Source organism: Leucoraja erinacea, chromosome 7 (assembly GCF_028641065.1).
Source record: "Leucoraja erinacea ecotype New England chromosome 7, Leri_hhj_1, whole genome shotgun sequence".
NCBI classification, from domain to species: Eukaryota; Metazoa; Chordata; class Chondrichthyes; order Rajiformes; family Rajidae; genus Leucoraja; species Leucoraja erinaceus.
Window position 1 is genome coordinate 77,776,524 of NC_073383.1, and position 14,765 is coordinate 77,791,288.

The window sequence follows — 14,765 nt, forward strand, 5'->3', positions numbered from 1 at the left end:
TTGTACACCTCTATAAGATCACCCCTCATCCTCCTGCGTGTTGTATGAAGTGATAGGAACAGAATTAGGCCATTTGGCCCATCAAGTCTACTTCACCATTCATTCATGGCAGGTCTAGCTCTCCCCCTCAACCACATTCGCCTCCTTTCTCCCCACAACCCCTGACAGTGGGAGAAAATAATTTCTTTTGAATTCCTTAACAGACTTATCAACGTAACAATGTGGACATAAGTTTGAAGAAGGGTCTCGACCCGAAACATCACCGATTCCTTCTCTCCAGAGATGCTGCCTGACCCGCTCAGTTACTCCAGCATTTTGTGTCTACTTTAGACATAAGGAACTGCAGGTGCTGGATCTCAAAAAAGGACCCAAAGTGCTGCAGTAACTCCGAGGTCAAGCAGCATCTCTAGAGAACAGAGTTAGGCATAGTTTAGGGATGGGACCCTTCTTCAGACAGATGAATGGTCCTGACTCAAAATGCCACCTATCCATGTTCTCCAGAGATGTTGCCTGACTCGCTGAGTTACTCCAGCACCTTGTGAAACGTCACCTATCCATGTTCTCCAGAGATGCTGCCTGACCCGCTGAGTTACTCCAGCACTTTGTGAAATATCACCTATCAATAGAAACATAGAAAATAGGTGCAGGAGGAGGCCATTCGGCCCTTCGAGCCAGCACCGCCATTCATTGTGATCATGGCTGATCGTCCCCTATCAATAACCTGTGCCTGCCTTCTCCTCATATCCCTTGACTCCGCTAGCCTGTAGAGCTCTATCTAGCTCTCTCTTAAATCCATCCAGTGACTTGGCCTCCACTGCCCTCTGTGGCAGGGAATTTCATAAATTCACAACTCTCTGGGTGAAAACGTTTTTTCTCACCTCAGTCTTAAATGACCTCCCCTTTATTCTAAGACTGTGGCCCCTGGTTCTGGACTCGTCCAACATTGGGAAATTTTTTCCTGCATCTAGCTTGTCCAGTCCTTTTATAATTTTATATGTTTCTAGAAGATATCCCCTCATCCTTCTAAACTCCAGTGAATACAAGCCTAGTCTTTTCAATCTTTCCTCATATGACAGTCCCGCCATCCCAGGGATCAATCTCGTGAACCTACGCTGCACTGCCTCAATCACAAGGATGTCCTTCCTCAAATTAGGAGACCAAAACTGTACACAATACTCCAGATGTGGTCTCACCAGAGCCCTATACAACTGCAGAAGAACCTCTTTACTCCTATACTGAAATCCTCTTGTTATGAAGGCCAACATTCCATTAGCTTTCTTCACTGCCTGCTGTACCTGTAAGCCAACTTTCAGTGACCGGTGTACAAGGATGCCCAGGTCTCGCTGCACCTCCCCCTTACCTAACCTAATCCCATTGAGATAATAATCTGCCCCCTTGTTTTTGCCACCAAAATGGATAACCTCACATTTATCTATATTATACTGCATTTGCCCACTCACTCAACCTGTCCAGGTCACCCTGCAACCTCCTAACATCCTCTTCACAGTTCACACTGCCATCCAGCTTTGTGTCATCCGCAAACTTGCTAGTGTTGCTCCTAATTCCCTCTTCCAAATCATTAAGATATATGGTAAACAGTTGCGGCCCCAACACCGAGCCTGCGGCACTCCACTCGCCACTACCTGCCATTCTGAAAAGGACCCGTTCACTCCTACTCTTTGCTTCCAGTCTGCCAACCAATTTTCTATCCATGTCAACACCCTACCCCCAATACCATGTGCTCTAATTTTAGTCACCAGTCTCCCGTGCGGGACCTTATCAAAGGCTTTCTGAAAGTCTAGATACACTACATCCACTGGCTCCCCTTCATCCATTTTACTTGTCACATCCTCAAAAAATTCCAGAAGATTAGTCAAGCATGATTTCCCTTTCATAAATCCATGTTGACTTGAACTAATCCTTTTACTGCTATCCAAATGCCCCAATATTACCTCTTTAATAATTGACTCCAGCATCTTTTCCACCACCGGTCAGGCTAACTGGTCTGTAATTCCCCGTTTTCTCTCTTGCTCCTTTCTTGTAAAGTGGGATAACATTAGCTGTCCTCCAATCCACAGGAACTGATCCTGAATCTATTGAACATTGGAAAATTATCACCAATGCGTCCACTATTTCTAGAGCCACTTCCCTGAGGACTCTAGGATGCAGACCATCAGGCCCAGGGGATTTATCATCCTTCAGTCCCATTAGCCTACCCAATACTATTTCTCGCCTAATGAAAATTTCTTTCAGTTCCTCTACCCCCTTAGATCCTCTGTCCTCCAGTACATCTGGGAGATTGTTTGTGTCTTCCTTAGTGAAGACAGATCCGAAGTACCTATTCAACTTGTCTGCCATTTCCTTGTTGCCCATAATAATTTCACTCGTGTCTGCCTTCAAGGGACCCACATTTGACTTTGCTACTCTTTTTCCCTTAACAGATCTAAAGAAGCTTTTACTGTCCTTCTTTATATTCCTGGCCAGCTTCCCTTCGTACTTCATCTTTTCAGCCCGTATTGCCCGTTTTGTTTCCTTCTGCTGTCCTATGAAAGTTTCCCAATCCTCTGGCTTCCGGCTACTCTTTGCTGTGTTATACATCTTTTCTTTTAGTTTTATTCTATCCCTAACTTCTCTTGTCAGCCACGGTTGCCTCCTACTCCCCTTAGAATCGTTCTTCCTTTTTGGAATGAAATGATCCTGCGTCTTCCAGGTTATGCCCATGTTATGCACAGAAATTGCCTGACTATTTGTGTTACTCCAGCATCCTGTGAAACGTCACCTATCCATGTTCTCCAGAGATTTCTTCCTTTTTGGAATGAAATGATCCTGCGTCTTCCAGGATATGCCCATGTTCTCCAGAGATGCTTCCTGATCCACTAAGTTACTCCAGCACTCTGTGAAACGTCACCTATCCATGTTCACCACAAGATGCTGCCTGACCTGCTGAGTTACTCCAGCACTCTCTTATAAAAACGACACAAAGTGCTGGAGTAACTCAGGGGCTCAGGGGCTCAGGCAGCATCTCTGGAGAACATGGATAGGTGACGTTTTGGGTCTGGATCCATCTTTAATGGCCTGTTCCACTTATGCGAATTTTTCAGCGACTGCCGGCACTCGTCACAGGCCGCCGAAAATTTTGAAAATTCACCGGCGACCTTAAAGATGCTACGAATCTTTGGGTGACGAGGAGACTACTCACGACCATACAAGCAACACCCTGGCGCCCAAAGAGTTGTACCTTGTTCTGGTCGCTGCTGGATTTTCAACATGTTGAAAATTTTCGGCGACCTGTAACGACTTATGACGGGTGCCGGCAGTTGCCGAAAAAGTTGCGTAAGTGGGACAGGCCCTTTAGTCCGATTGTAATGGGGGGGGGGGGGGGAGAGGTGGGGGCCAGACCCTTGTTTATACTCAGAGGACTGTGCTACCAATGAACTTTTAAACCAACCAGCTCTTCCTGCCTTTATCACAGGATCCTCTGTTTCTGGATTTATTCGGTACCTGCCACTCAGACCAGGTGACGCCAGCCATTCTCAAGGCAAAACACCTGGAGGTGTACCACACCAACATGATACGTGGACTGACCTTCTACCCACCCGACATACTGACCATGATGCTGCAGGAAGGCAAGCTACAGCTGGACGTCGATGGTGCTCTGGTCCTGGTTGCTGAGAAATGCTGTAAGCCCCTAGAAAAACTGGATAAAGCTGAGGTAACTGGCTCCCTCTGTCCCGTCTCGTTTCTTTAGTTTACTTTGGAGATACAGCGTGGAAACAGGCCCATCGGCCAATAGACAATAGACAATAGGCGCAGTAGTAGGCCATTCGGCCCTTCGAGCCAGCACCACCATTCAATGTGATGATCATCCTCAATCAGTACCCCCCCCCCCCCCCCCCCCCCGTTCCTGCCTTCTCCCCATATCCTCTGACTCCGCTATCTTTATGAGCCCTATCTAGCTCTCTCTTGAAAGTATCCAGAGAACTGGACTCCACTGCCCTCTGAGGCAGAGAATTCCACGGACTCACAACTCTCTGTGAGAAAAAGTGTTTACTCGGTCCTCCGAGTCCGTGCTGACCAGCGATCCCCGCACACTAACACCATCCTGTGCACACTGGGGACATAGAAACATAGACACATAGAAAATAGGTGCAGCAGTAGGCCATTCGACCCCTCGAGCCTGCACCGCCATTCAATATGATCATACCTGCCTGCCTTCTCTCCATACCCCCGATCCCTTTATCTACCTACAAACTTTGTGTGAGAAAGAACTGCAGATGCTGGATAACATCGAAGATAGACACAAAATGCTGGAGTAACTCAGCGGGTGAGGCAGCATCTATGGAGAAACGGAATGGGTGACGTTTCGGGTCTCGACCTTCTCTCCATAGATGCTGCTCACCCGCTGAGTTACTCCAGCATTTTGTGTCAACCTACAAACTTGTACGTCTTTGGTGTGTGGTTCCTGGGAAAACCCGCGCTGGGTTTTTTTAACGGGAGAACGTACACATTCTGTACAGACAGTAACCGTATCCAGGATCGAACCCAGGTCTCCGGCGCTGTAAAGGGCCTGTCCCACTTGCATGCGACTGCATGCGTTAGGCGCGACCAAACGTGGTCGCTTGAGGCGTACGGGCCCTGTACGGCCGCCTGGGGCCGGACCCACTTAGAAGCGCGGAGTTGTGCGGGGCTGGTCCCGACATCGTGCGGGGCTCCGAAAATCTGACAGTGTCCGAAATCTTCGCGCGCCAACGGCCTGTCGGCATGCAGGCGCATTGCGGTCGTTCGCAGCGCCTTGACAGCGTACGCAGCGTCTTGACGACGTACGCCTAGCGCGTGGCGTTGCGTGATGACGTCACCGCCCGACGCCGTGCGACGCCCAAATTCAGTCGGCCCGCCTCCTGCCCAGCTGATTGGTAAGTATGACGCAAATGACGTCACGCGCGAACTTAGCGCGTACTTTGCCTGTGCGAACTCCACTTCCATTTGGTCGCGCCAAACGCATGCAATCGCATGCAAGTGGGACAGGCCCTTAAGGCAGCAACTCCACAGCCACATCTCTGTGCTGACCCAGTCAGGAAGATTATAATCAAGTGTGGAAGGTGTTGGTCACAGTTTCAGTTTTGGCCACCCTGACATAGGAAAGATGTTGTTATGCTGGAAAGAGTGCAGAGAGGATTTATGAGGATGTTGCCCAGGACCTGAGTGCCTGAGCAACAGGGAGAGGTTTGGCAAACTCGGACTGTTTTCCTTGGAGCACAGGAAGCAGAGGGGTGATCTTGTAGAGGCGTATGAGATCAAGAGGGGAATTGATAGGATGAGTGCACAGAGTCTTCTACCCGGTGTAGAAGAATCAAGAACCCGAGGACATACTGTAGGTATAAGATGAGTTTTTAATCGGAATCTAAAGGGCAACCTTTTCACACAGAGGGTGGTGAATATATGGAATGAGCTGCCAAAAGAGATGGTTGAGGCAAGTACAATAACAACATTTAAAAATACATTCGGACAGGAAAGGTTCAGAGGGTTATGGGCCAAACTCAGACAGGTGGGACTAATGTAGGTAGGACCCCTTCGGCATGGACAAGCTTGGCCGATGGGCCTGTTTCCATGCTGTGATTAAAAAAACAGTTTTTTAACCGTATCTGGTACATAGAACCATAGAAACATAGAAAATAAGTGCAGGAAGTGACCACTTGTCCCTTCGAGCCAGCATCGCCATTCATTGTGACCATGGCCGATCATCCCTAATCAGTAACCCGTGCCTGCCCTCTCCCCATATCCCTTGATTCCGCCGCACCCCAGAGCTCTATCAAACTCTCTTTTAAATTCATCCAGTGAATCGGCCTCCACTCTCTTCTGTGGCAGAGAATTCCACAAATTCACAACTCTCTAGGTGAAAATGTTTTTGCTCATCTCCGTTTTAAATGGCCTCCCCTTTATTCGTAGACTGTGGCCCCTGGTTCTGGACTCCCCCATCATTGGGAACATTTTCCCTGCATCTAGCTTGTCCGGTCATTTTATAATTTTATATGTTTCTGTAAGATAAGCCCTCATCCTTCTAAACTCCAGTGAACACAAGCCTAACTCCACGGAACCTGAGAGACAACCTTTTTTACACAGAGTGTGGTGAGTGTATGGAACAAGCTGCCAGGTAGCTGGGTGGCTGAGGTAGGGACAATAACACCATTTAAAAGACCATTCTATAAGATGCCCTCTCATCCTTCTAAATTCCAGTGAATACAAGCCCACTTTTTCCAACCTTTCCTCATATGACAGTCCCGCCATCCCAGGGATTAACTTAATGAACATACGCTGCACTGCCTCAGTAGCAAGGATGTCCTTCCTCAAATCCAAAACTGCACACAATACTCCAGATGTGGTCTCACTTTGGGCCCTGTACAACTGCAGAAGGACCTCTTTACTCCTGTACTCAAATCTTCTCGTTATGAATGCCTACATGCCATTAGCTTTCTTCACTGCCTGCTGTACCTGCATGTTTACTTTCAGTAAACAGGGCAATAATAAACCATTGCCAATACCACATGTTTGTGGGATGACAGTCAGAGCAGTGTGCTGCCTCCACTAAAGAAGGAGATTGATTGATATGGAAAGAGACTCTTGAGCCCACCGAGCCCTCGCCGACCATCAATCACCCATTCACATTAGTTCCATGTTAGCCAACTACTGCTGCACCACTAAGTCTTCAATAACTTTTGCAAACTTCTACAGATGCACCATAGAAAGCCTACTGTCGGATTGCATCACAGCTTGTTTTGGGAACAGCTCTGCCCTTAGACCGCAAGAAATTCCAGAGAGTTGTAGATGTAGCCCAGTCCGTCACACAGACCAGACTGCCCATCATTGACACCATCGACACTTCCCACTGCCTTGGGAAACCAGCCAACATCATCAAGGTCCTGTCCCACCCTCCTACTCATTCCTCCTACTCCCTGCTCCTGTCGGGTGAAAGATACCGAGGCTTGAAAGCACGCACCACAAGGCTCAGAGCAGCTTCTTCTCCTCTGATATCAGGCTTCTGAATGGCCCTGCCATAAGCGAGGGTACGCTTAGATTCACGATAAGAGAACTCGAGGTAAAGGAACCACTTGGAGGTAGTGATGCCAGTGGATGTAGTGTATCTAGACTTTCAGAAAGCCTTTGATAAGGTCCCGCATGGGAGACTGGTGACTAAAATTAGAGCACATGGTATTGGGGGTAGGGTGTTGACATGGATAGAAAATTGGTTGGCAGACAGGATGCAAAGAGTAGGAGTGAACGGGTCCTTTTCAGAATGGCAGGCTGTGGCGAGTGGAGTGCCGCAAGGCTCGGTGTTGGGGCCGCAACTGTTTACCATATATATTAATGATTTGGAAGAGGGAATTAGGAGCAACACTAGCAAGTTTGGGTGGCAGTGTGAACTGTGAAGAGCATGTTAGGAGGTTGCAGGGTGACCTGGACAGGTTGAGTGAGTGGGCAGATGCGTGGCAGATGCAGTATAATATAGATAAATGTGAGGTTGTCCACTTTGGTGGCAAAAACAAGGGAGCAGATTATTATCTCAATGGGGTTAGGTTAGGTAAGGGGGAGGTGCAGCGAGACCTGGGCGTCCTTGTACACCGGTCACTGAAAGTTGGCTTACAGGTATAGCAGGCAGTGAAGAAAGCTAATGGAATGTTGGCCTTCATAACAAGAGGATTTCAGTATAGGAGTAAAGAGGTTTTTCTGCAGTTGTATAGGGCTCTGGTGAGACAACATCTTGAGTATTGTGTACAGTTTTGGTCTCCTAATTTGAGGAAGGACATCCTTGTGATTGAGGCAGTGCAGCGTAGGTTCAAGAGATTGATCCCTGGGATGGCGGGACTGTCATATCTGGAAAGATTAAAAAGACTAGGCTTGTATTCACTGGAGTTTAGAAGGATGAGGGGGTGATCTTATAGAAACATATAAAATTATAAAAGGACTGGACAAGCTAGGTGCAGGAAAAATGTTCCCAATGTTGGACGAGTCCAGAACCAGGGTCCACAGTCTTAGAATAAAGGGAAGGTCATTTAAGACTGAGGTGAGAAAACACATTTTCACCGAGAGAGTTTTGAATTTGTGAAATGAGTAAGTGTTCGGCACGGACTAGAAGGGCTGAGATGGCCTGTTTCCGTGCTGTCATTGTTATATGGTTAATTTATGGAATTCCCTGCCACAGAGGGCAGTGGAGGCCAAGTCACTGGATGGATTTAAGAGAGAGTTAGATAGAGCTCTAGGGGCTAGTGGAGTCAAGGGATATGGGGAAAAGGCAGGCACGGGTTATTGATAGGGGACAATCAGCCATGATCACAATGAATGGCGGTGCAGGCTCGGAGGACCAAATGGTCTCCTCTTGCACCTATTTTCTATCTTTCTATGACCCCATTCTGACATTGGACTTTGTCTGTGGAACTGGCACAATACTATTCTGTGCTCTGTATCTTCCCCTTTATTCTACCCATTATACTGGAGTTTGACTCAATTGCATTTAATTGTTGATTTATCTGATGTGTTTGGATAGCATACAAAACAAAACTTTTCAATGTTCCTTGGTTCCCATGACAATGATAAACCTAAACCTAAATTGGTGATAAAGCGACCCTACCCGATGAACTTCTTCTTGCGTATGGCACGCACAGCCTAAAGTTGAAGGACAACTTGTTCTATTTAATCTATTTGTTTGTGCATGTCGGGTTGATTGTATGAGTCGAAACAGGGTGGACCACGTGAAGGTTGCAATCTCCCACCCCAACCGATGAACTGTATGCTTTCTATGCTCACTCCGAGCAGAAGGCCAACAGGGTGGTGACGCCTGGCCATACAGACTCCAATGTGCCTCTCCCCAGGGTGACTTCTTGAGGGAAACCCCTGTGAAAAGCGACTGGCCCAGACACAGTTCCAGGATGTGTCTGTGCGGACCAACTAGCGGGAGTATTCGCGGACATCTTTAATGTCTCCCTACTCCGTTCTGAGGTACCCACCTGCTTCAGGAAGACCACCATGTGCCGAAACAAAGCAAGACCTGATGCCAAAACGACTACCGCCCAGTGGCCTTGACATCCACCATCATTAAATGTTTTGAGAAGCTAGTTAGTGGAAGCATCACATCCAGTCAAGTCAAGTCAAGTCAACTTTATCTGTCACACACACATACCAGATGTGCAGTGAAATTAAAGTGGCAATGCCTGCGGATTGTGCAAAACAACAGAACAGAATCAGTATTTGCATGTTAGAAAATATTTTTTTACAAAAGACACAATAAATTAGAACAGTAAATCAGTCCCTGGCGAGATAAGAGTCTACCCAGCGGCCTTGACCCACTGCAGTTCGCCTACTGCTACAACAGGCCCATGGTCGATGCCATCGCCCTGGCCCTACACTCATAGAAACATAGAAAATAGGTGCAGGAGGAGGCCATTCGGCCTTTTGAGCCAGCACCGCCATTCATTGTGATCATGGCTGATCGTCCCCTATCAATAACCCGTGCCTGCCTTCTTCCCATATCCCTTGACTCCACTAGCCCCTAGAGCTCTGTCTAACTCTCTCTTAAATCCATCCAGTGACTTGGCCTCCACTGCCCTCTGTGGCAGGGATTTCCATAAATTCACAACTCACTGGGTGAAAATGTTTTTTCTCACCTCAGTCTTAAATGACGTCCCCTTTATTTTCCACTCATCCCTAGATCACCTGGATAAGGGAGACACTTACGTCGGACTCCTATTCATTGACTAAAGCTAACCTTTAATACCATTATACCATCCAACCTTATCATCAAACCAGCGGGACTTGGTATCAGCACTCACCTCTGCAACTGGATCCTTGACTTCCTGACCAACAGACCCTAATCAGTGAGGATAGGGGACAAATAATCCTCCACCATCATCCTCAACACGGGGGCTGGCTCTCCGCGGAAGGCTCCGTTCACTGCCCCCATCTTTACTCTGCCTATACCCACGACCGTGTAACTATGTACAAATCAAATTCAATATTTAAACTGGCAGACGACACCGGCATTGTGGGCCGGATATCAAATAATGATCAGACGGAGTACGGGGAGGAGAACGAGAACCTCGTGTCCTGGTGTCGAGACAACAAGCTTCCTCTCGATTGTCAGCAAGACAAAGGAGATAGTGATCGACTTCAGGAAACAATGCGGTGCTCGTACCCCAGTCTGCCTTGACGGTGCCGAAGTAGAGATGGTCGAAAACTTCAAATTCCCAGGAGTCAATATCAGCACCAACTTCTCCTGGACCACCCATATTGAAGCAACGAACAAGAAAGCACATCAATGCCTCCACTTCCTTAGAAGGCGTAAGAAGTTTGACATGTCCCCCACAACTCTCACCAACTTCTACAGATGCGCCATGGAAAGCATTTTATCGGGATGCATCACAGCACAGTTTGGGAACAGCTCCATCCAAGACCGCGAGACATTGCAGCAAATTGTGGACGCAGCCCAGAGCGTCACGCAAACTAACTTCCCTTCCATTGATTCCAGGTATGCCTCACGCTGCCTTGGCAAGGCCAGCAGCATAATCAAGGACGAGCTGCACCCTGGCCATTCCCACTTCACCCCTCTCCCATCAGGCAAAAGGTATAGAAGTGTGAAAACGCACACCACCTCCAGATTCAGGGACAGTTTCTTCCCAGCTGTTATCAGGCAACTGAATCATCCTACCACAACCAGTGCTGAACTACTATCTGAAACGTTGCCTATTTCCTTTGTTCCATAAATGCTGCTCCACCTGCTGAGTTTCTCCAGCATTTTTGTCTACCTTCGATTTTCCAGCATCTGCAGTTCCTTCTTCAACTGAACTATTAGATTAGATTAGAATAGACTTTATTAATCCCCTTATTCAGGGGAAATTCAGATGTCCTTGCAGCACACTAATAAAAATACAACATAGCATTCAAGAAGAAATTCAACACCAAAACACAAAAACATCCCCCCACAGTGGTTCCCACTGTGGGGGAAGGCACAAAGTCTAGTCCCCATCCTCTTGTCCACCCAGAGTCGGGCCTATTGAGGCCTCCACAGTCGCCGCCACGGCGCCCGATGTTCTCGCCGGGTGATGGTGCTCCGGCGTCGGGAGAACCCCCAGCCGCTTGGGGTGCCAGGAACGGCCGCCTTCCCACCGGAGACCGCGGCTTCCAAGCCAACAGACCGCGCCGGACGGAGCTCCACACACTGGCGATCTCGGCGAGAGATCCCAGGCTCCGGGATGTAAAGTTCAGCGCCGCAGCTGGCCGCTCCACAGAACCGCGGCTCCACAATGTTCTTATCGGCGGTCCCAGCATACTGGAGTTCCAGCACGGCGACCCAGGAAAGGCATCGCCCGCTCCACGACAGCGCTCCAGCGCTGCGCCGCCGCCAAAGCCGATGTTCTGGCCAGGTCCCCTCAGGGAAACGTCGCTCCAGGACCCGCTGGTAGGCCGCGAGGACAGGTCGAAGACGTTGCTCGGAGGAAGGCAACCCCTCCGACCAGGTAGGGACTTGAAAAACAGTTTCCTCCTTCACCCCCCACACATAAAAAGATTAGGCCCCCTGACTGCACACTCAACGTACTAAAAATAATAAAAAGGAAGGGAAAAAAAAACGGACAGCTGCATTATCTGCCTCTTTGATGACCCTTGGATTATCCTTGATCGGACTTTGCTGGTTTTACCTTGCACTAAATGTTATTCCCTTATCATGTATCTATACACTGGAAATTGATTGATGGTAATCATGTATTGTCTATCTGTTGACTGGATAGCACGTGACAAAAGCTTTTCACTGTACCTCGGTGAACTGAACTTAACTAAACAAAACTTTGAGCTAAAGTCGTTTCCATGCAAGCGTTGCATTTATTCTAATCTGGGCCACAGAAGTTGAGGAAGTGCAGAACCAGGGGCCACAGTTTAAGAATAAGGGGTAGGCCATCTAGAACTGAGATGAGGAAAAACTTTTTCACCCAGAGAGTTGTGAATCTGTGAAATTCTCTACCTCAGAATGGCAGTGGAGGCCGATTCTCTGGATGCTTTCAAGAGAGAGCTAGATCGGACTCTTAAAGATAGCGGAGTCAGGGGATATGGGGAGAAGGCAGGAACGGGGTACTGATTGGGGATGATCAGCCATGATGACATTGATTGGCGGTGCTGGCTCGAAGGGCCGAATGCCCTACTCCTGCACCTATTGTTGATTGTCTATTGTCTATGGTACACAGATGCTGCCTGACCCACTGAGTTCCTCCAGTACAGATGTTGTCTGGTGAAAGCTGTTGAGGAAATATTCGTAAATTTCTTCTTCTTCTTGCGAATGAAACGTAAACCAAAGGAATAGTTAGATCTGAAGCCGGGTGTTGAGCAGCCAGGTTGTTGTCTCTGTGTCAATGTCTGCCAGGCCCTGAGCTCCATTTGGGTGGTGGTAGAGCGGGCACCCAGAGATGACAGGTTGGCTGTCTGTTGTTCTGCCCCACATTCACAGGCTGGGCTCTGGCAGAGCCCCCATCTCCACACGTTGGCACTGAAACGCCCAACTCCAGTACCAAGTCTGTTGAGCTTCACCCATGCTCCTCTGGGGAGCTCAGACGCTGGACAGCTGTTATCTGGTGAAGAGATGTGGCTGTGTAATGGAGATGAGGTTGCCTTCCACTCCTGTGACCACTTGGTGGCTATCCAGTGTGCTTTTGTCTCGGTTGGCTGGATGGATGCTAGGAGTTGTTTTCTAAATTGTTGAAATGCTTTATCTTGCTCTGCAATGCTTTTACACTTTAGACCACACCAACCAGCGATCACCCCTTACACTAACACCATCCTACAAACTGGGGACAATTTTACAACTTGCCAAAGCCAATTAACCTACAAAAATTTGGGAGATATGGGAGGAAACCGGAGCACCCAGAGAAAACCCATGCAGTCACAAGGAGAACATAGAAACTCTGTACAGACAGCACCTGTAGTCAGGATTGAACGCGGCTCTCTGGGGCTGCAAGTCAGCAACTCTACTGCTGCACCACAGTGCGCCCTGCTGGGAGTATATTATATGGTGCTGGTTGGGTACCAATTAAGTTGGCTGTCTTGTTCTGGATGGCCATGAGCTTACTGAGTGTGCAATTCATCCTCGCCAGTGGAGAATAGATTCCAGATTCAGGGAATGTTTCTTCCCAGCCATCATCAGGCAAATCGGACTTTGCTAGATTTAATCTTCCACCAAACGTTATATCCCTTTTTGCTGTGTCTGTGCACTGTGGATGGCTTGATTGTAATCATGTGTAGTCATAAATTCCAGGAGCAGATTTAGGCCATTCGGTCCATTGCATCTACTCCACCATTCAATCATGGCCGATCTACTTTTTCCCTCTCAAACCAATTCGCGTGTCTTCTCCCCATAATCCCTAGTCTTTTGGCTGTTTGCATTAATCCTGTTCACATCAATGGGACGATGGTGGAGAGAGTCAAACACTTCAAATTCATGGGCGTGCATTATTTCCGAAGATATTGCCTGGACCCAGCACACTGATGAAAATATAAAGAAGGCACATCAGGGACTACTCCCTGAGAAGATCATGGCGATTCGGCATGTCAAAGAGGATTCTCCTGAACTTCTATAGGTGCACAGTAGAGAGCATACTGACTGGTTGCATCGCGGCCTGGTTCGGCAACCTGAACGTCCAGGAGCGGAAAAGGATGCAGAAAGTTGTGACCACTGCCCAGTCCATCACCGGCTCTGACCTCCCCACCATCGAAGGGATCTATCAAAGTGCTGCCAACATCATCAAAGACCCACACCATCCTGGCCACACACTCATTTCACCATCGCCATCGGGAAGAAGGTACAGGAGCCTGAAAACTGTAACGTCCAGGTTCAGGAACAGCTTCTTCCCGACAGCCATCAGGCTATTAAACACGACAACAAATAAACTCTGAACTGCAACAAACTATTATTATTATTATTGCACTATATTTGTTATTTATTGAGTATGTGTGCATGTGTACACACACACACACACTGAACTTTTTTTTCTTCTCCCGTTATGTACTCTGTTTACATATTCTGTTGTGCTGCAGCAAGCAAGAATTTCATTGTCCTATCTGGGACACATGACAATAAAACACTCTTGACTCTTGAATGACTAAAGAGCCTGTCCCACCAGCATGCGACTGCATGCGGCGATCGCGACCTAATGTGGTCGCTTGAGCCGTACGGCCTCGTGGGGCTGGTCCCACTTCGATTGCCGGAGGCGTATGGAGTTGTGCGGAGCTGGTCCCGACATCGCGCGGGGCTCCGAAAAACTGACACTGTCCAAAGTTCCGCGTGGATACAGCCTATCGGCCCGCAGCCGCATTGAGGCCGTACGCAGCTCCTAACGGGCGTATGCAGCTCCTCGACGGGCGTATGCAGCTCCTCGACGGGCGTATGCAGCTCCTCGACGGGCGTACGCAGCGTCTTGACGGCGTACGCCTAGCGCGTGGCATTGCGCGATGACGTCGCTGCCCGGCGTGCCGTTGCGTGATGACGTCACCGCCCGACGCCGCACGACGTCCAAATTCAGTCGGCCCGCCTCCTGCCCAACTGATTGGTGAGAATGATGTCGGGACCAGCCCCGCACAACTCCAGACGGCTAGCGCGACCAAACGTGGTGGCTTGAGGCGTACATCCTCGCATGCTGGTGGGACAGGCCCTTAACATGCAACAAAAAAGCTTTTCACTGCACCTCGGTACCCGTGACTAATATTCCACCAAAGGTTTCTTTAGATAGTGGAAC

General features: G+C 48.6%; 1 protein-coding gene across 1 annotated transcript in view; it reads left to right on the plus strand.

The window, feature by feature from the left end:
• Positions 1-14,765, plus strand: part of cfap65 (cilia and flagella associated protein 65) — a 218,878-nt gene that overhangs the window by 34,437 nt on the left and 169,676 nt on the right. The window contains exon 9 of the mRNA XM_055638826.1: positions 3,473-3,712. Within this exon, the coding sequence (XP_055494801.1) occupies positions 3,473-3,712 (240 nt within the window). The remainder of the gene's footprint in view (positions 1-3,472; positions 3,713-14,765) is intronic.